General features: G+C 49.9%; 7 protein-coding genes across 7 annotated transcripts; 5 read left to right on the top strand and 2 right to left on the bottom strand.

Annotated features, from left to right (window-relative positions):
- Positions 1 to 674: 674 nt before the first annotated feature.
- On the bottom strand, positions 675 to 1,632 carry CPAR01_13262 (short-chain dehydrogenase; the record flags this gene model as incomplete). Its single annotated transcript, XM_060497516.1, has 2 exons — positions 675 to 1,474; positions 1,539 to 1,632. 2 exons carry the CDS (start codon positions 1,630 to 1,632, stop codon positions 675 to 677), a joined length of 894 nt encoding a protein of 297 aa, XP_060343909.1.
- Positions 1,633 to 2,797: 1,165 nt separating this feature from the next.
- On the top strand, positions 2,798 to 4,157 carry CPAR01_13261 (uncharacterized protein; the record flags this gene model as incomplete). Its single annotated transcript, XM_060497515.1, has 4 exons — positions 2,798 to 2,977; positions 3,062 to 3,564; positions 3,640 to 3,710; positions 3,772 to 4,157. The coding sequence occupies 4 exons, from the start codon at positions 2,798 to 2,800 to the stop codon at positions 4,155 to 4,157; spliced, it is 1,140 nt and encodes a 379-aa protein (XP_060343908.1).
- Positions 4,158 to 4,665: 508 nt separating this feature from the next.
- On the top strand, positions 4,666 to 6,551 carry CPAR01_13260 (uncharacterized protein; the record flags this gene model as incomplete). Its single annotated transcript, XM_060497514.1, has 5 exons — positions 4,666 to 5,442; positions 5,612 to 6,009; positions 6,076 to 6,109; positions 6,186 to 6,307; positions 6,419 to 6,551. 5 exons carry the CDS (start codon positions 4,666 to 4,668, stop codon positions 6,549 to 6,551), a joined length of 1,464 nt encoding a protein of 487 aa, XP_060343907.1.
- Positions 6,552 to 7,615: 1,064 nt separating this feature from the next.
- Positions 7,616 to 9,678, top strand: CPAR01_13259 (major myo-inositol transporter iolT; the record flags this gene model as incomplete). The annotated part of the gene is made up of 8 exons (XM_060497513.1): positions 7,616 to 7,820; positions 7,889 to 8,186; positions 8,248 to 8,273; positions 8,340 to 8,816; positions 8,871 to 9,057; positions 9,117 to 9,146; positions 9,222 to 9,260; positions 9,348 to 9,678. The coding sequence occupies 8 exons, from the start codon at positions 7,616 to 7,618 to the stop codon at positions 9,676 to 9,678; spliced, it is 1,593 nt and encodes a 530-aa protein (XP_060343906.1).
- Positions 9,679 to 10,407: 729 nt separating this feature from the next.
- CPAR01_13258 (heterokaryon incompatibility protein) lies at positions 10,408 to 12,567 on the bottom strand (the record flags this gene model as incomplete). Its single annotated transcript, XM_060497512.1, has 1 exon — positions 10,408 to 12,567. One exon carries the CDS (start codon positions 12,565 to 12,567, stop codon positions 10,408 to 10,410), a length of 2,160 nt encoding a protein of 719 aa, XP_060343905.1.
- Positions 12,568 to 15,271: 2,704 nt separating this feature from the next.
- On the top strand, positions 15,272 to 16,639 carry CPAR01_13257 (uncharacterized protein; the record flags this gene model as incomplete). Its single annotated transcript, XM_060497511.1, has 4 exons — positions 15,272 to 15,479; positions 15,599 to 15,617; positions 15,657 to 16,097; positions 16,156 to 16,639. 4 exons carry the CDS (start codon positions 15,272 to 15,274, stop codon positions 16,637 to 16,639), a joined length of 1,152 nt encoding a protein of 383 aa, XP_060343904.1.
- Positions 16,640 to 17,188: 549 nt separating this feature from the next.
- On the top strand, positions 17,189 to 18,154 carry CPAR01_13256 (uncharacterized protein; the record flags this gene model as incomplete). The annotated part of the gene is made up of 1 exon (XM_060497510.1): positions 17,189 to 18,154. The coding sequence occupies one exon, from the start codon at positions 17,189 to 17,191 to the stop codon at positions 18,152 to 18,154; it is 966 nt and encodes a 321-aa protein (XP_060343903.1).
- Positions 18,155 to 18,292: the final 138 nt, after the last annotated feature.

The following is an 18,292-nucleotide window of genomic DNA, read 5'->3' as shown; positions in this document are numbered from 1 at the left end:
CATGGGTACTGCTAAGCTACTTACGAAATTCCGGGCCAATTCTCTCGAGCAAGGCAATTGAGACGAAATTGCTTGACCCCAACTCGAATCCAGCATCAATCCCGATAACGGTGGTGTGCCGTCCTCTGATCGTATCAGGCCAGACCATGACTGGCTCGGTTTGTTCTTCGGATTGTAAGAACGCTAACGTCTAAGGGGTCTTGCCATTTCAATGGGGTGACTTGTGGCCTTGCGCCCACACAAAAATTGCCCCTCTTATAATCTATTTTTCTGACCGCCAATTGGTTCGCTCGCGAGAGTGTCTTCGAGCCGTTCAGTTGTTGAAGGATGGTCCCAACGGTGCCACGTTGGAAATGCTCTTAAACCTGGAGTCAGCCCCAGTGACTGCTAACGGACCCCAATTCTCTCCCATCGACAACCTATCAGATCCTTGCTCCTCTTCACAGACAACATCGGTTGTCTTTTGCAGGGTCTGAAGCGCCCCTGCATAGGATGGTTTCGAGCGTGGGGTTCTTACGTGGTGGTCGCCGTGGCTGATTGAAGAAGTCTTCTGCGGTGCGAGGCCGCAGGCGCGGGGTCTTTAGAGTGCGGAACACCAATGAATGGAAGTCATATGCTGGTGGAACTAAACGTTGAGTGTTGACAAGGAAAATTTCTGCTTCAGTTTTGGATATTTAACTAGCCATCCACTGGCCGCCGTTGGCACTGACCAGGCATCCCGTCATCCATCCGCTCTCCGGGGAGCAAATCATGCCAACAATGCCAGCAATCTCCTCAGCGTAGCCAGCACGTCCGCCGTATTTCTCAGCCATTTCCTTCTGTTCATCCGAGTCCCATTCTCGGATTCCACACAGCGGTGTAAGAGGGTACCACGATGAAATGGCTTGCTTCGCATCCTCAGAGGCACCTCGGAGCATGTCCGTCATGGTGGAGCTGGGGTTGCAAGAGTTGACGGTGCAGTGCTCCTTAAGCTCGCGCGCCCATGTGCGCGTCATGGCCTCAAGGGCGCCCTTGCTGCCGCCGTACAGGGTCAGGTACTCGAGTCCAACCTTGGAACCGACGCTTGACACATTAACGATGCGGCCCGAGCGGTCGGTGGGCAGAAGGGGCTTGATTGCCTGCGTGAGCAGGATGGGTCCAAGGACGTTGATAGAGTAGACCTTGTGGAAGTCCTCAACGTTGACGGCTTCGAGAGGCATGGCGTGGAAGAGAGCGGCGCAGTTGACCAGTATGTCGACCTGCGGCTTGCCTGTCTTGGTGCTGGGCGGCATGTCATTCCTTACAACATCGACAATCTTGGAGCAGCCATCGGGTGTACTGAAGTCGGCACGGACGGGAATGGCCTTGACGTTGTGTGCCTTTGCCAGTTGCTCAGCGAGAGCTTTGGCAGGCTCGTCAGAAGACTCGGTCAGATAAATGAGCACGACATTGGCGCCTTTGGAGGCGAGGTTCTGAGCAATGGCGGCACCAATACCTTGGGACTTTTGTCAGCGTAGGTGTTCCTAGAAATCCCAGAAGAAAACGGGAGGAAGGCTCACTCCTTGCACCACCCGTAATGACGGCCGTCTTGCCCTCATGAACTTTGTATGGAGGGGCCTGAGTAATGGGAACGGTAATCTGTGATTTGGTCATTTTGTTTAACGGAGAGTACAACGTGTTGTTTGTGCTAAAGTGAGTTCACGCCGTGTTCGATTTTCAAGCAATTTTCAACCGAATCATATCACGGGGTCTGGGGACCATGGTTATTAAGGAAAATAGGAGAAAATGTGACAGCAGCAACGTGGTGCCTGTTAATCTGTCAGACCGTCTTCTCTCTTACCATTTCTGGATCTTCAGCAAATGCTCTAGACCATTTCGAGCCTCATAAGCAGGGACTTTCTTGTTAACGAATTTGTCCACTTGCTCCACTATCGAGATCCAATGAAAGCATTGGTCGAGGTGGCATCGAGTCTTCATGGCCTGTATGATGATGGGTGATGTGGGACCGAGAAGGGGCGAATGCCGAAGCCATGACCATCGGTGTTCTGGTCTACACTCGAGGATACATGAGTTCGTAGACCGTAGCAATTGCAACATCAACAAAGGGATGAATTTCGTAGGTAAGATCAGCATCAATGATCTTTGATGTTGCATGCCATCCTGGGTAGAGTTCACTGCTAAAGCTACATCATGCCATAAAGTCCATCCGCACACGTGTGCGCCACGGCATGGTATATAATGTCCTTGATTGTCCCACCCAGCGGAGCCGGAAATCCGGCAAACGGGTCAAACATACGTTACCTGGTCATTTTACCAAAAATTGCCTCACAACTCCGTTTTCAGTCACCTCTTTGGGATTTGATGATGGTGCTGAGTATTACCAAAATCATCCAACCTGTAGAACCCCTGGTCCTGTCAAAGCGAAAGGCACCCTTCCCTGCGAGTAGGAGCTTTTCCAAGGGTTGCTCAAGGATACTTCAAGGATTTTAGCGACGCCTACCATCTCGATTGAAAAGTATCCAGGAGTTTTTCTGCCAGTGATCGGCGCGAAATGGGTGACATTGGCTGGCAACGTGTGTTGAAGACCACTTCCATATAACCCGTCTTGTATGTCCGCCAATCTGTCAACGATAGGTCTAGCCAGAATCGACTCTTGCTCACTTCTGTGGAGTAGTTTGTTCGTCTCGAACTTTGGCTTTTTCTTGTCGGCAACTACACGATCGTCCACTAGTCACTTGTTTTGTTGACTTGCTGTCCCCAGCGAAGCCCATCGCAACCTAAGAGCCAAGACTGTGAGACAGAGCTACTTGAAGTCAACATGGTAACAGAGGACCCTAACCGACGGTTCGTCTACCAACTTGAGGGCGTTGGCCTCAGCCTATTTGTGGTCTCTATTGTTGGTGGCGTCGTCTCTTTGATTGTGGTGTGCCTGAGGACATTCATTCGACTGCGGGCGAAGACGTTTAGTTGGGATGACGGCTTGATGCTCGGTGGTTTGGTAAGCTTAATCTTCTTAAAACCTTCGCGCAGGACCTTAGAGCATTGCTTTCCCTATTAATCCCGTGCTGACTTAGGCCTGAAGGTCGTTTACCTCGTCGATGTCGCACTCGCCTGCATGGGCGCGCTGAGTGGACTGGGCACGCGCAATGCAGACCTCAGCCCAGTCATGTTGGTCGAATCGATGAAATACTTGATGATTTGGATGATGCTCTACGTGGCAGTATTGTGTACTATCAAAACTTCCATTTGCATCACCACACTACGGATCGCTACTACAATGCCAAAGCTACGCACTGCCGTCTACGTCTTGATGGGGCTTACTGTCGCCACATTCTTCACAACCTTCGTCGGCATCCTCTTGTTATGCCGACCTGTGGAAGCCAATTGGGATATCAGCATCGTGTTAGAGGGCCGTGGCGAGTGCTCGCCAGTAAGCTCTATGTTGGCGCTGTCATATACTTCAACCGTCAGCACCATCGTTACCGACCTTGCCTGTGCCGTGCTCCCGGCTATCATTCTCTGGCAGACACAAATGAAGCTCTCGACAAAGATCATGGTCTCTTTCGTCCTTTCTTTCGGCTCTTTGTAAGTATTTTGCCCATTGCACCTGTCTGAGATGATCTTGATAGCTAATTCCTACCGTTTCGGTCACATGATTAGTGCCTCAGTCTCAACCATGATACGTACTCCATACATCGATCACTACAACCATCCACTAGACGATCTTGCCTGTATGATGCTTCCATTGGTCTGCCATGAGTAGAGTAGTTGCTGACTTGAATCGCTTAACAGTCCACATTGCTAACATCCCCCTTTGGTCCAATATCGAGACTGCCATTGGATTCATCGCCGGCTCCCTCCCTGCTTTACGACAATTCGTCATGCACCGTCGCTCGCCACGACCTACAACTTTGGGTCAAACAGATGCATCTCATGGCCTCCACCCGGGGTCAGTTGGGCTTGTTACTATTGGCGGTTCAGGAGTGACATCCAAGAGCAAGATACGCAAAGGCACAAATTACGAGGAGGACGAAGCAGGGCAGGGAGACTGGACGCGTCTCGATGAAGACAGCGTCTCGGAGAAAGGAAGCACAGCACCTGTTCGAGGCATTCGCAAGGACATGACCTTCGAGGTTTCGTCTCTACCAGGACAGAAGAATGGCCGGAGTAAAAGTTAATTACGCAACGTAAGTAATATGAGGGAGAAAGGAATTCCCACCCCGATATCGGACACGGTACTGTGACGGCTCAAAAGAATAGGTGGCTCTAGACTGATCCAAATGGAACGCCTAGTAGCTGCTTAGGCCCGTTGCTCAGAGATTATGCTTTTGCATGTACTTGAATGTTCGAATGGCGGCCATGGACAATAGGCGGGCCAAAGATAACTTGCTTGTTGTGCGTCCACGCCGTCAGCGCTAAGCTTTGTTCGGCTGTATCCCGAAGAACCTAGCGTCAAATTGTCAGACTCGGGCAAGAGATGACAACTTGAACTTCGCTTATCCCGATTACATTTGGACATGAAGCTGACACCTGTCCCCCACGCCTACGTCCATCCTACCTCGCCTCGAAGGCTTAGCAACATTACTAGCTAACTGTTTCTGATTCTCTGTTCTTCCACCGCCATACTGCCCTTCTTTCTTAGATACATAATACAACTCGTAGTCCAGCTATTAAGCTGACACCTTCATGTCTCTCCCACCCTTACCTCGTCTAGAGCTGGCTAAGTTCCGCTGGTATCCTTCTCCAGACGGACCCAGCTCTGTGAGGCGTCTCGCTGTCGGCACCGAGGCTTGGGTCGGCTTAAGAGAGCCGAACTCTCGTGGTCAGTACGACAACTACCTGAACACGTCTCTCCGAGTTCATGTTCCTGGAATCTCGTTAGAGACTATCGCGCTGCAAATCTCCAACGCCCTTGTCAACATTCGATTCCAACACCCTGAGGTCGGATGTTCCGTCACCTGGGCTACCGACCAAGATCCTCCCTTCATTGTCTATAATTCACCGAGCTCCGACGAAGTTGCCTTGAACTGGGGCCGCGGTCTTGTTTCATCAATTGCAACGGATAAAACTGGGCTTGAAGTTGCCGCTGAACTTTCGGAGGCGCGCCAAGAGAAACCTGAGCCGTTACCCCCGGTCAAGGTCTATGTCGTAGCTCAAGTGCCAGAGACAGGCACTCCACTTGAAAATGGCGCTCGAGTGGACGTGCTCTGTGCATTCAACCATATTCACTGGGACAGTATCAGCTCGCGCATATTCGTCGGTGACTTGTTGCGCGGTGTTGGCCAACAGTTCAACGCTGGCGACCAGAATCTAGCAAACAGTCCTTTCCATCATCCTTGGGGCAAGGAAATTGCCAACCTCAACGAGCCGGTCCTCGATGCATGCAAAACCAACGTGGATGCATTGGGAGAAGATTATGACAAGGCGCGACATGACTTCATCACCGAGTTGCTCAGAAGTGCGGTGAGTAGTTCTGCATATTCTTGGCGGCTTGACCATCCACAGCCCGTCCCAAGCGAACATGGTTTCCGTGGTCACTAACTCCTCGAAGACAAGTTGGGGGCTTCCTGTAACGAATACTACAGGCACACCTCGAACTATATGGAGAACCTTCAATACATACGAAAGTCAGGCCATCTCGAAGGCCATAAAGACTCAGCTCGGACCCCAGTTCACCTTCACTCACCTCGGCCATGCCGCCATGGTGCTTGCATTACTGCGAGTCAGCCCCTTACCAGGAGATATCTCGGACGCCCTGTTTCTTTCCTCGCCCTTGCCAGTCAACGGGAGGCGATACTTAAGTGGCAGCAATGCAAGTATTCGTTATGGGTCGTGTCAGGCGGGCGCGTCGGTGGAATTTGCACCACTTCGATCGTACGCTGTCGATGAGAGAAATCCTGAAGCAGTCAGAATGACACTCGCAAGCCTGGCTCATCATGTCAGAAACAGCTATCAGCATTGGCTGAAGAACGAGTTCCAATTGGTCATAGACCAAGTTAAGAGCAACTTTCTAGCCGGGTTTCTGGCATCGTGAGTAATCTCCCTCCCCCATTTTCAATTTCAATGTTTCCCTGGTTCTAAAGCTCTTCTGCTTAGAGCGCCTTCGTCCTTCCCACCGACAAGCTTTCCGGTACGAAGTCCCAAACACTGACAGCCTTCATCGAAATAACCCTTGGTGCATTTCTAACACGTCTTACAACTTTAAGGCCTTCGTCAGCGATGGCATAGTCGACAACTACATTCCAGGAGACGTTTTCGGCTCCAGCAATGAAAAGATCTACACCGTGGAGAGTTGCAATTTCCACCTGACGACTTATTCCTCTGATGTGTAAGGAGACCAATATTCAATTCCTGGCTTCGTTTGATCTGTCGAGCACAGTTGGTCCAAGCGTGTAATATCTTCATTCTTAACCATTGTCACTAACTATTTGGAATCTAGGCTTGTTCGAATGGACAGTTTCAAAGGCCAGACTAGTCTTTCTGTCTGTTTCAACAATGGACGTCTTGACGAGAACCTCGCCAAGGCTTTCCTGGATGCTATAGTTGATTTCATGATGGCATTTGCAACTTGAGTCCTCAATCAGACTGCCTCTCATATAAATGTCCGTAGCTTTAAATGGTACTGTACCTGAATTAGAAAACGACACAGCGTATCGTGTCTGTCGGAGATGAAGTTGGGAGCTCGAATACGTGCTTTAGAGTACTCTATTCGAAGAGGGGTGGTACATTCCAGCATTCGCTAATTAAGAATATTGATTTTCTTTTGCTGTCAAAAGTGAAAATGCACTATGCTTTCCCGTCCGAGAGAATTAATCTACTCTAGGTCAGTGTCAAATAGAAGCCGATGCTGGCCTGTCACATCTCATTCATTCACGTAAGAAATGCAATCCAGACGTTGGTGCCAGTGTTGACTGGAGTAAAGCGTTGCATCAAGGTCGAGTAGATTGGCAGGATATCTAGGCGCAATCTGGCCGGGCAAACATGGAGGTGCCATTGCCCACCCACGATGGATTCACAGCACGTGGAGCGGAGTATGTCCGCCAAGATTGGCTTATTATTGGTGCACCACACCCTCAACTTTGGCTAGCAGAAAACAAAATTGGACCAGAGCGGTTCGTCAGACGTCTTCCGAGTGCGTTTGTAACGTACATGTTGGATACAGCCTGTATCTCGTCTTACGTCTCGTTGATGGATGACATGTTTTTGTGGACAAAAGTGGTAGACGGCAACATAAATCTCCGGCAAAGGCACCTCAAAGTCCCGGAGACCCTTGTTTTTCGGCGCTGCCTCGGTCATTCTTACCCCGGATTTTGAGATCGGAATCCCTACCCGCCCGGACAGCAACCCCGCACACGAACTTTGGATTCTTTGTGGGTGGGCAGCAATTTATGAACCGACCCCAACGAGAAACCGTGAATCATGATTCGATGGTCTGATTTCTCGCCATCTTTATTGGAATCGATCGACTTGAACAGGTGTGGGTTTCCCTCTCCGCCGCAGAGACCTAAGAGCCAGGGAACTGGCACAACGTCCATCCAGTATATGAACGTCACGATTCCCGGGCTTAGAACAACTGGAGCTGTGCTCATCTCGTTGTCCAAGCGCATATTGGCCTGCCATCCATCCAATCGCAATTATGGCCATCATCGGGGCCAAAGAACATCATGTCGACCCTCAGTTGTCGCAAATTGCGCAGAATGACAAGACGATCTGGTACAAGAAGCCGAACCTGCGCTTCCTCTATCTTATTCTCATCCCAACCGGGCTCGGAGTTGAGTGGACTTCAGGCTTCGATTCTTCTATGATGAACAGTCTTCAAGCTGTTTCGTCTTGGTTCGAATGTGAGAAAGCCTCGCCATGGAATATGTTACCCTCCGCGATAACTGAATACTGATACATCCGAAACCAGACTTTGGTCGTCCTAATTCTTCAAGGCTTGGCCTCCTTAGCGCAATCTACTCTCTGGGCGCTCTGATGGCCATCCCATTCGTTCCTTACTTCAGTCAGCGTCTTGGTCGTCGACGAACTATCCTGATGGGATCATGGATCATGGTTCTGGGTGCTGGGCTCCAAGCTGGATCCAGGAACGTCGATATGTTCTTAGCCTCGCGATGGATTCTGGGTTTTGGTATCCCCTTTGCCATCATCAACGCTTCCTCGCTCATCGGCGAACTTTCCTATGCCAAAGAGCGCCCAATTATGACGAGGTTAGCTGAAACCACGTCTTGTTATTAAAAGATGCGACTTGCTAACTTGTTTACTATGAAGTCTGTTCAACGCTAGCTGGTTTGTTGGTATGAATCAAACCCTACCAAACGAGAACCCAGGCCGAGAACGTTGCTGATGTAGAATGATGACAGGGGCCATCGTAGCAGCAGGCATCACATTCGGCACTTTCCAAATGAGCACTACCTGGGCTTGGAGAATTCCTAGTCTACTTCAACTCGTACCCAGCGGATGTCAAATTGTCTTTATGCCTTTCTGCCCGGAATCGCCTCGCTGGCTGATATCAAAAGACCGTGGCGACGAGGCATTCGCAATTCTCAGCAAGTACCACAGCGAAGGGGAGAACGGCGAAGAGTTTGTCCGTCTCGAGTATGCTCAGATTATATCCACTATCCAGCAAGAGAAAGAGGTCGCCAGTAAATTCCTTTGGGCCGATGTCTTCCGCGATGCCGCCATGCGTCGTCGTTTCATGTTGGCTGGTATCATGGGCTTCTTCACACAGTGGTCTGGCAACGGATTGATTTCTTTCTACATGAAGAAAATCCTCAACCTTGTTGGTATCACGGACAACCACACTGTGCAGAAGTTCATTTTGGGCAACACGTGCTGGGGTAAGTCGTCTTGTTGCGGGCGAATATCGGTGTTCATGCTAATAGCCCGGTAAGGCTTCATCAACGCCGTACCGATCGCATTAATAGCCCCACGTTTTGCGAGAAGAAAAATGTTCCTCACGTGCACGATCGGTACTGCGTGTGTTTACACCGTCTGGACCGTCGCATCGGCCAGGTTCGCCATCGAGCAATCCCAAAAAGCTGCTATCCCAGTTCTGGTCTTCATCTTCGTTTATTCGCCGTGAGTTGATTGCCCTACAATCTTGTCCTTAAAGACAACCGCTTATTATCTCGTCACAGGTTCTACAATATTGGCTGGAATGCTCTTGCGTAAACATCCCTTACCCCTTCTTTTCTTCTATCTCATAGGATGAACCCGAAGATCAGACCGCTAACCCTACGCAGTTACACTTATCTCGTGGAACTTTTCCCATTCAGTCAAAGGTAAGGCTTTGCTGTCCTCTTCAGCCGGGATCTCACATCGTTTTTGCTATACTCCAGGGAGACTTTTGAGGCTAATATCACATATAGAGCGAAGGGAATTGCCGTGGAACAACTTACCGTCCGCTTTGCCGTTTTCTTCAACACCTATGTCAACCCGATTGCCCTCGACTCCATCGGCTGGAAATACTACATTGTGTATTGTGTGTGGATCTTGGTGGAGATCTTGACGGTTTACATGATCTTCCCCGAGACTCAAGGCCGCACCCTTGAGGAGCTGAGTTTCATGTTCGAGGGCAAAGATGTGCAGGACAAGGTTCAGAAGAATGCTCAGAAGGTGCTTCAAGTCGAGCTTGAGGATATTCGCGAACGACCGGTCTCACGTGAATCACGGGATGAGCCTGGAAACACAAAGGTGTAATGGAATTTCTCTGCAAAAACTACTTTGTAGAGGATAAGACACCTTAGGTCTCTTACGTTCTCATCAGAATGACGTCGTACGATTGCTTAATATTCGCACGATGTCCCGCAAGCTATGACTCGGGAAGCGATCAGCAAGAGAGTCTGACGAAAATATGCGTAGGTATCAGCTCGTATTATCCCAGAATGGGGAGGTTCCCTTCATTATAGATAAGCGGACGTGATTGACACGAAGGCACAAGACTACACCGCCTCTGGAATAGGAGACGAAAATCAGGGACTTCATGGGCTAATCGTTGTAGCTGGCATCAAGCAGATAACGCCGTCCACGGATTACACCGCAAAAGATGTTGAGAGAATGCTCGCAGTAAAGTAAACCGGCATATTGTTGAGCGGGACCTCAGTGGCATGACAAGTGATCAAGTACAAATCTCGTGGCAGCATTTGCATGATTGCCAGCGTGCCAAACTAATTGCAAATCATGGCCTACTCTTGCGATACAGTATTACACTTCGAAACAAGACGGAAGCGTCGGGAAAACTCTACAAATGAGTCTGTATAAGCTGTCTTGTTTAACATGAGATTACCCAAAGAAACATTATGTGGGCTCGTCTACCATGTCTGGGGCTATATGCTTTCCGGGTCGAATCCTCCTGAACCTGATATCTCTTCGCCACCCATTCTGGTCTTATGGAGTAATTTTGGTGGCTGGGACTACTATTGATCTTGCTCAGACGACGGAAATTGTCTGGCAGCGTGAGATGAAGTCGTCCGTCATCAACTCTCCATACATGATCCCATGGACATATGCCTCTCCAACTAACACATACTTTTCGCCATTCGTATCTCTAATATCGTTGTCGTAGCTCGTCTTGGCTGAGCTTTTCCTTAGCAATAGCGGCATACGACTACCGCGAATAAGCCAAACTTCGTCATCGACCTCAGAGGCCGCTGATCCAAGCCCAAGGTAGCCCTTCTCTGTCTCCAGTAACCGTCTCCCCGAAGCAATTAAATGAACCACCTTTGATAACGGATCTTTAATCAAGCTTTCTGACAAAGAGTCTTCGGGAATCGCCATGTTAGAATGTTGGGTGGATGTCTCTGTCGGCATAACCATTCTTGAATTTTCAATGTCTTCATCTCCCATGCTCATGGTATCATCGTAGGTTATGCACTTCTGTACCCACGCTCTTCGACTCTCTTGAGAGTCTTTGAGTAATTTGACGTCTGCAATCAGTGTCGACACGGCGACATCCATAAAACTCTCTCCTGTTGATTCATAAACACTCTGCTGACTGCTCAGATGGCGTAGCCATGTTGCGTTGCTGAAGATATTCTGCCTATCGAACTCCGAACTTTGGGTCTTTGAGACCCTATCGATTAGGATCCCCTCCAGTACGAGAGTAGTGGAACCATGACCCCGGGCCCCGTGGCTGCTCGATCCATCTGCAGTGCTGGTGGTATCGAACGTTCTCGGGAAATCGGACCCTCGTGCCAGCTGCCTCAGTCTTTGTAGGGAAGTATAGTGTTCAGGCCCATGAGATGAAAAGTCTGGAACCCACGACGGCAGATTTGGTAGGCGGCCTTCAGTCAGGCCTGCTAGTCCCAGAATGTCGAGGTTGGACAAACGTTTGATCAACCAAGTCGTCACCTGGGTATAGACGACTTCGACGGAGACATCGTAACTGGGGTCCACCTCAACCTGATAATTGCGACCCAGGATGCGTTGTATGACTCCCAGCGCGCCATAGATATGGTCCAGCGGGTTTTCGAAGTTGTAAATCCTCAGCCGGTGAAGAGTTTGCAGCACTTCAGCATGGCGCATAGCTTCGTCTGTGGTAGCTCCCCAGCGCTGTTTCTGCCAATGAGCCATCCCGTTGCTAACCTTCTCACGTCTGAATGCCGAAAGAGAGGTCTTTGTTGAGTTCCAAAGACGGTCTATCGTGCCAGGGCGTTTCTTCCAATCCGGGAGGAGTTCGCCTAGTGTGTGTATGAGCTTCTCATCCCAACGCACCCGAAGAATGAAGGCAGACAGTTTGTTGATGTCAGACCAGGCGAATTGGACCCTGCCGCACTGAAGCACAATATCCTCAGAATGAGGGATCGCTGCTTCCTGGACAACCCATCCACGCGTGAGCCATCGCTTCTTGAGGAAGAAGTTGAAGTACACTGGATATGACTTGCGCCACTCATCGCAGAAATCCTTGCCAAGCAACTGTATGATCTCGGGGTGATCTAACTCCGGCCCAACTTGTTGTAGGAAGTCAGCATTGCTTGCGGCCCGGGCCACTTCCAATATCCTTGGTATGAAACACCTGACAACCCAGTAGACTTCATAGGGGGGCTCAGTCGTGCCGAGCCAGACAATCACACTTCTTGCAGCCTCATAGATTTGACCCATGAGCTGGACTTGGTGGCATCTTTCTTGGCTCTCTTGTTGGTCTATACAAATAGCATCGACCCAAAGGTTATAGCCATTTTCAGGGTAGATCAAACGATCCGAATGATTAGCTCTACGGGATTGGCGTCCGAGCTCTGATGATTCTGCGTAGAAAGCAATGTCATTCTTGAACTGACGTAGAAAGTCGAAAAGATTTTGGCCAACTCGGAGTCGCCCACCATCGCATACTAAATGAGTAAACTGCGTCTCTGTTTTCTCTGAAGCATTTGACCCCTCATCAAACTCCGAAGGGCCCCATGTGTATGAAAGCGCCCAAAATGGGGGCGCATCATCAAGCTCGTAGGTCTCTAGTCGTGCCAAGAAGCCTTGTGCGGAGGAACTATCCTGGAAGATCTGCAAAAGGCGAATAGAATTCTCTGAAGGTAACGCAGAGTATCGGTAGGGACACAGCCCTTGGATTTCTCTCACTGCTTCTGCTTCCGTCGCCATTGTTGTTCAAAGTCTTCGAGGGCGGGGTAAAGAAAAGAGTCAGCCGTCGTTGCGTCAGAGAATCTGACAATTAAGTGATAGGTGAACATTTGATTGGCCGACAGCTCTCCACATGGTTCTTCCAGGGTCAAATCCGCGGTGAGAATAGTGCATAGCTAGGTACCTAGCTTAATGCTGGCGCGCTAAGATTAACTACTTACTTACTGGTGTGTCAAGTTTGTCAAAATGATTATCAATGTGGTCTTCAGCAGACTCTCTGATGATCGAAGAGACGTTCGGTGCATTTACCCCGAATTAGGACTGTTGTTTGGCGTGAAAAGGTAGAGTGGAATTCAGGAGCAGAGCCGTCTCACATCGCACCCTTGCAGAAGTATATCACGTCTTCAACGGCTGTCAGCCCATGGCGTGATACCTTCGGCGGTCCTTCGGTGACATTTTGTGAAATGTCTCAGCCGCAGGGCTGGAGAATAATTGAGTGTTGACCGTACAGATACTTTGCTACTTGATTCTGAGTCTCCCAGGCCGAGTCATGGGGCTGGGGGGCACGATCATACAGGGCTGAGACCATGGCTTCGGCCATGCATGAGAGTGGGATGCGAGGAACGTGAGAACCTCAAAGAAGGCGGAAACCCGCGTTCTACTGCTAGTTTTCCAAGACATGTACATCATGACTCAGTGCATGTGCCATTCAGGCTGAACCCGTGGTCTAGGACACCTAAAGTCAGAGCCCTACGTAGCTGGGTGCTGGGTTCAACTGCCATGAAGCGCTTTCGCAGGATGTATGGAGGCTGGAGTTCTGAATATCCGCAAACGTTCGGATACACGCCCTTGGCATTCCTGCGGTAACTGTGGTACCAGCACAGAAAATAATCCGTTCGAGAGAGTACATCTACATGTAAAGGTACTTTTCACCGAAAGATATGGAAGTAAAACTCCTACTTTTGGACACCCCCGGCTGTCATTTATCCTCCAGAGCCAACAGCACTGGCTGAGACTTGTTTCTAACCCCCATATTCCCTTTATTTGAGAATTGGTCACAGACATTGCCGAATCCGCTTCCGTGGTTTTGAAGTAGATTGGTTAAAGCTTCCAGATCGTTGGTGTCAAGTACAATTTGCACTCGCATGTTATGGCGAACAGGGCCGAGGCTGTAAGCTGTCTCTCCCTACTGAAAGCTAATCCAACACATTTTGATTTATTCAAGCTCAACATTTCTCTCAGTTTTATAATGCAGGATCTTCAGACACAGCCTCGAAGCCACTCTTTAATCCCCATAGGGCCGAGGTTAGATCAGGCTATATCCATACCGCAGCAAGCGCCCAGTAAAGGTGCCTGTCGTAAAACGTATTTGAAATAGGGTGTGACAAATGACGAAAGACCCAAATATGCAGAGAGGCCTGCGCAAAAACACAGCATTCCGCGTTATGAAAAGCGCCAAGGATGTTATACCATATCGCGGCCTCGCCTCGATGCCGTATGGATTCAAGTGCAAAAAGGTGAAGTACGACGCAGTCAAGTCTGCCTGATTTAGAGAAAGCCTCAGTGAGAGATCGACCGCTTGAAACAAGAGTTCCTAGCTCGTTACAATCGTGTGCACCATCAGACAACGAGGAACGTTGTTTGCATCGTTTCGCCACGGCTACGGTACCTAGTATTACCCAGTGCCATCTCCTCGGGTCCCGGGCCGGGGGCATCCCATGCGCCACCTCGACCCCGTGGGGTCCAAACATAGAAGCATACGTCGTTTAACGTTCTTTCCTAATTCCGGTCCTCTTCCCATCTCAATACAGTCTTGCTTACGCCACAGCCATTCAGACTCCTACTTTGGTCGGGGTCGTGCTGCTTTTCGGGAAGTTAGTGAGACACGCTAGATGTCAGGACCGTCTACCTCCCTGAGACTCCAGGAGGAGATTCGGCCCTTTTTATTCTGTCTTTATGTGGCTGGATGGACTGTTCCCCAGGCTCTGCAGTAAGACCCTTTATACGTGCTCCTGATTCCCATTGGCTTACTGCTAGACTCTCGATGGTTTCTCGGTCCCAGAAATGACGACTTCACCAGTCTTGTGTCTGAGATGTAGAATGTCGTGAGTAGGAAGTTCAGAACTTGGATTCTCATCGCGTTGAGAGGTTGAAATTTGAGACTCAACGTCTTCAACTGACGTGGCTAGAGTGCTATGTGCGACGATGATGCCAACACATTTTCAGCATCTACATTTCCAGTGCTATGTTTCCCGTTCAAATTGCAAATTGTTCAAGACATGCAGTAGGTTGTGTTCAAATCATACTGTCTCAAGAGATGAGTTAAAGCTCCCTACCTAAGGGTACTAGTCGAAAAGGCATGCCGTTGGTTTGGAAGCAGGGTAGCATGCCATGTCCCGGCTTAGTATGGTCAGGGGTTGAAAATCATCACCGTGAATTTGGATTCGACACCCTAAATACGCCTACTTACTGAGCGAATGGTGGATCATTGGATGACTGGCCAAATTGCACTCGGCGACGGAGAGGTTTAGATTTCTTCAGGGGGACTCTCCAACTTGAGCTTAACTCAAGATACAGTCAGAAAAGGGTTTGTATATATAATCCGTTGGTCCGCTCCGTCCGGTTTCTGTTTGCGTCAGGCAGGACATCACTCATGAGCCATCAAGAGTTCGACCCTGCAACAACTCTATACCGACAAGTTCCTCTACCTATGGAAGCCTCCATCATGTCCCCGGCATATGTGATCGACCTCCATAATGATTACAATCAGCCAGGAGATCATATCGCAGTCTGGACTTTCTCTAAATCGTGTCTTGACAGTCCAGTTGGCGATGAGCAAGATTTGCTAGGAGTCAAGGTGGACGTTTGGCTTTCCGCTTGTCAAAGAAATCGTACACTTACTATCAAGATCAAGAACGACACCGATCATACCTGTTTGTTGCACCTGGAAGACTATCGGGGTTTTGACATTTACTGAAGCGGATTCTGTTCAATAGATGGAGTGGAGGTCTCGTCTCCTTCCTGTCTGAAGCTAGATGTTTTACATCTCCAGACCGCTCATTTTCCCGGAGGTAAGAAACAAACCAGCCACCCTAGTATCGGTGATACAGTCACTATTCCCGAAATCTTACTAAACTGAACGTACCAAAAGACCTGATTCACGGCTCATCAATGATGGATCAGTCCTCCATGATTGCCCATGCTGGATCACTTGGAAATGGAATTAGCGGAACCAGCGGGAGCTATTACGCGTCTCTTACTTCGCAGTTCCTCATCGGCATCTTCAACCAAGCCATCCATGAGGACTTGAATCTCGAGAACATTGCGAGGGAAACCAGAGCCTGCAAAATGGACTTTGGATTCTGTACCTCGGTCAGCGGTCCTACGGCTAGCATCCATGTCGATGTTGATGGGAAACCTACAGCGACGTACAACACCACCCAGGCTGACATTGTAGACTGGCATGCTGCTCAAAAGCGACGGCCGCAAAGTCTCATCATGGCTGAAGTGAATACTGTAGCTGAGACTTCATACGGGCTGCAATCTCTGATGTGAGAGCTTATTAGCCCCTATTGACAAGAACGAGATTTCGCTAACCGCAAGTCTTAGTGACAAGCTACCCGGGCTCGCAAAGCCTATCGACTGGGATGCTCCAGCTGGTGGCGGAAAAGCGGCGACAGCTGAATGGATTGGCTCTGTTGAGTGGCCATTTCCCCCCACCTCCCTGAGCACCGTCGCTGCAGTTGCCGCTATTGCCAGTCATTTGATTGCTAGAGGCTACTCCTTGAGCTATGAAGCTCGCGAGAGCGGTGGTGGCGACGGCTGCAGAACGATCATCATGTTCTCCTTCGGTTCGACTGGCCAAGGAGTCCCCGAGGGATTCGATGCCTCCAAAGATTGGGCGAGCGCTGTGGGGACACTTGATCAGGAAGGCCCGTTCAATTTAGTCAACATGGGCTTGCTCAGGCAACACCCCGAAGTCATTGAGTCTTGCATGTCAAAGAGACGTTTGTCTCTAGGGGAGTTCAGAGACGCCCTGAATGCTGATGTTGATGCCAGCACAAGTATTACTCACAGATATACTATGCTGTGAGCTATGAAGTTATTGAAGGATAGGCAGCTTGAGAATATAAGTAGTAATTGATAACTCGGTGTCTGGCATCACTGATCACTGGATCTTTAGGGGTCGCTTCGACATCTGCTTTGCTTTGGCAATTTTGCGTGCATCTACCTAGCTGATACTCTTCGTACTGCCTAGATGGATGCACCACTTCTGCCGGTGTGCCTTGTTGCCACTTTCTATCACCGGAGCTGCCCACTTCCATGCTGAGGTGGGTAAGTGCCGAGCCTGGGCTGATCAAGGGTGCCCTGGTACGCCTGGACAAGTGATTACCCTATATGGCCATCCCGCAACTTAAGGTTTGAACTCATTATGAATCATCGTATATCAACAGCAGCGAATCCACTGACAATCTCACGATTGCTTTGTCTGAGGTATCAATATGCCCGTTGAGTCTGATAGCGGCGCGGATGTAGAACTACAAAAGAGCTCAGTAGCGATGCTTGAAGAAGCAGCAAGACAATTGACAGGACCATTCAGCTTCCATACTCTCTTGCGCACAACAAGGTAGCTCGGCCTACCATGAAAGCCTTCCGTTTCCTCGGCCCCGACAAGGGCCTTGCCCTCCAAGATGTCCCCATCCCATCTCCGGGCCCCGAACAGGCCCTGATCCGCGTCAAGGCTGCCGGGCTCTGCCACTCCGACACCCACGTCCTCCACGGCGGCGGCGCAGCGTGGATGTGCGCGCTGCCCGTGACTTTGGGCCATGAGGTTTCTGGTATCATTACTGAGCTAGGCGACTCTTCAACCACATCATTCAAAGTCGGTGACAGGGTAGCTGTTGCCTGTGTAGGCCATCCAATCGAAGAAAGAAATTTCCACGAAGCTCTAGGTGTCGGCTGCGACGGTGGATACGCCGAATATGCTGTCGCTCCCATCAAGAATCTTGTCAAGATTCCAGATCAAGTGGGGTTTGCCGAGGCTGCTGTGGCTACGGATTCCGTTGCTACTGCCTACCACGCCGTTGTCGCCGAGGGTCGGGTATCTGCATCGCACACGGTTGCTGTCATTGGCCTAGGCGGTTTGGGGTTGAACGGACTGGCGATTGCGGCACACCGTGGTGCTACAGTCTTTGGCGTCGACATCAACACGAACAAGTTTGAACAGGCCAAGGAATTCGGTGCTGTCGACTGTGCCACAGACTTGAGCACGTTCTCAGGCGAAATATTCGATGTTATCTTGGACTTTGCAGGAGCGCAGAAGACGGTTGAGACTGCGATATCCTCGGTGAGGCCTGGCGGGTGTGTGGTGTTAGTGGGGCTTGCGGCACAGAGCGTGCAAATTACAACGACGGCGATTGTCACGCAGAATGTCTCGCTCAAGGGCTCGACGAGCCCTAGCATTCAAGAGTTTACAGAAGTGTTGGACTTGATTGCATCAGGGTCGATAAAACCGTTCATGAAAGAGATTGTATTCGAGGATGTCGGAAAGGGGCTCGAGCTATTGGGTACTGGAAATGTTGACGGGCGTTTGTACACTGCTCCTTGATGCGGCAACAAGTTTGAAGAGAAAAGCATCCTACCTGGCGGGAATTGACATACACAACTTGTATGACTTAGTGAGAATTCACACAGATGCCACCAATCGTCAAAAAGTACACTGCCTGTATCATTTCCCTTACCTAAA

The sequence above is a fragment of the Colletotrichum paranaense genome, assembly GCF_030867605.1.
Source record: "Colletotrichum paranaense strain IMI 384185 chromosome Unknown Scaffold_12.1, whole genome shotgun sequence".
Taxonomy (NCBI): domain Eukaryota; kingdom Fungi; phylum Ascomycota; class Sordariomycetes; order Glomerellales; family Glomerellaceae; genus Colletotrichum; species Colletotrichum paranaense.
This window is presented reverse-complemented; position numbering and strand designations above follow the sequence as displayed.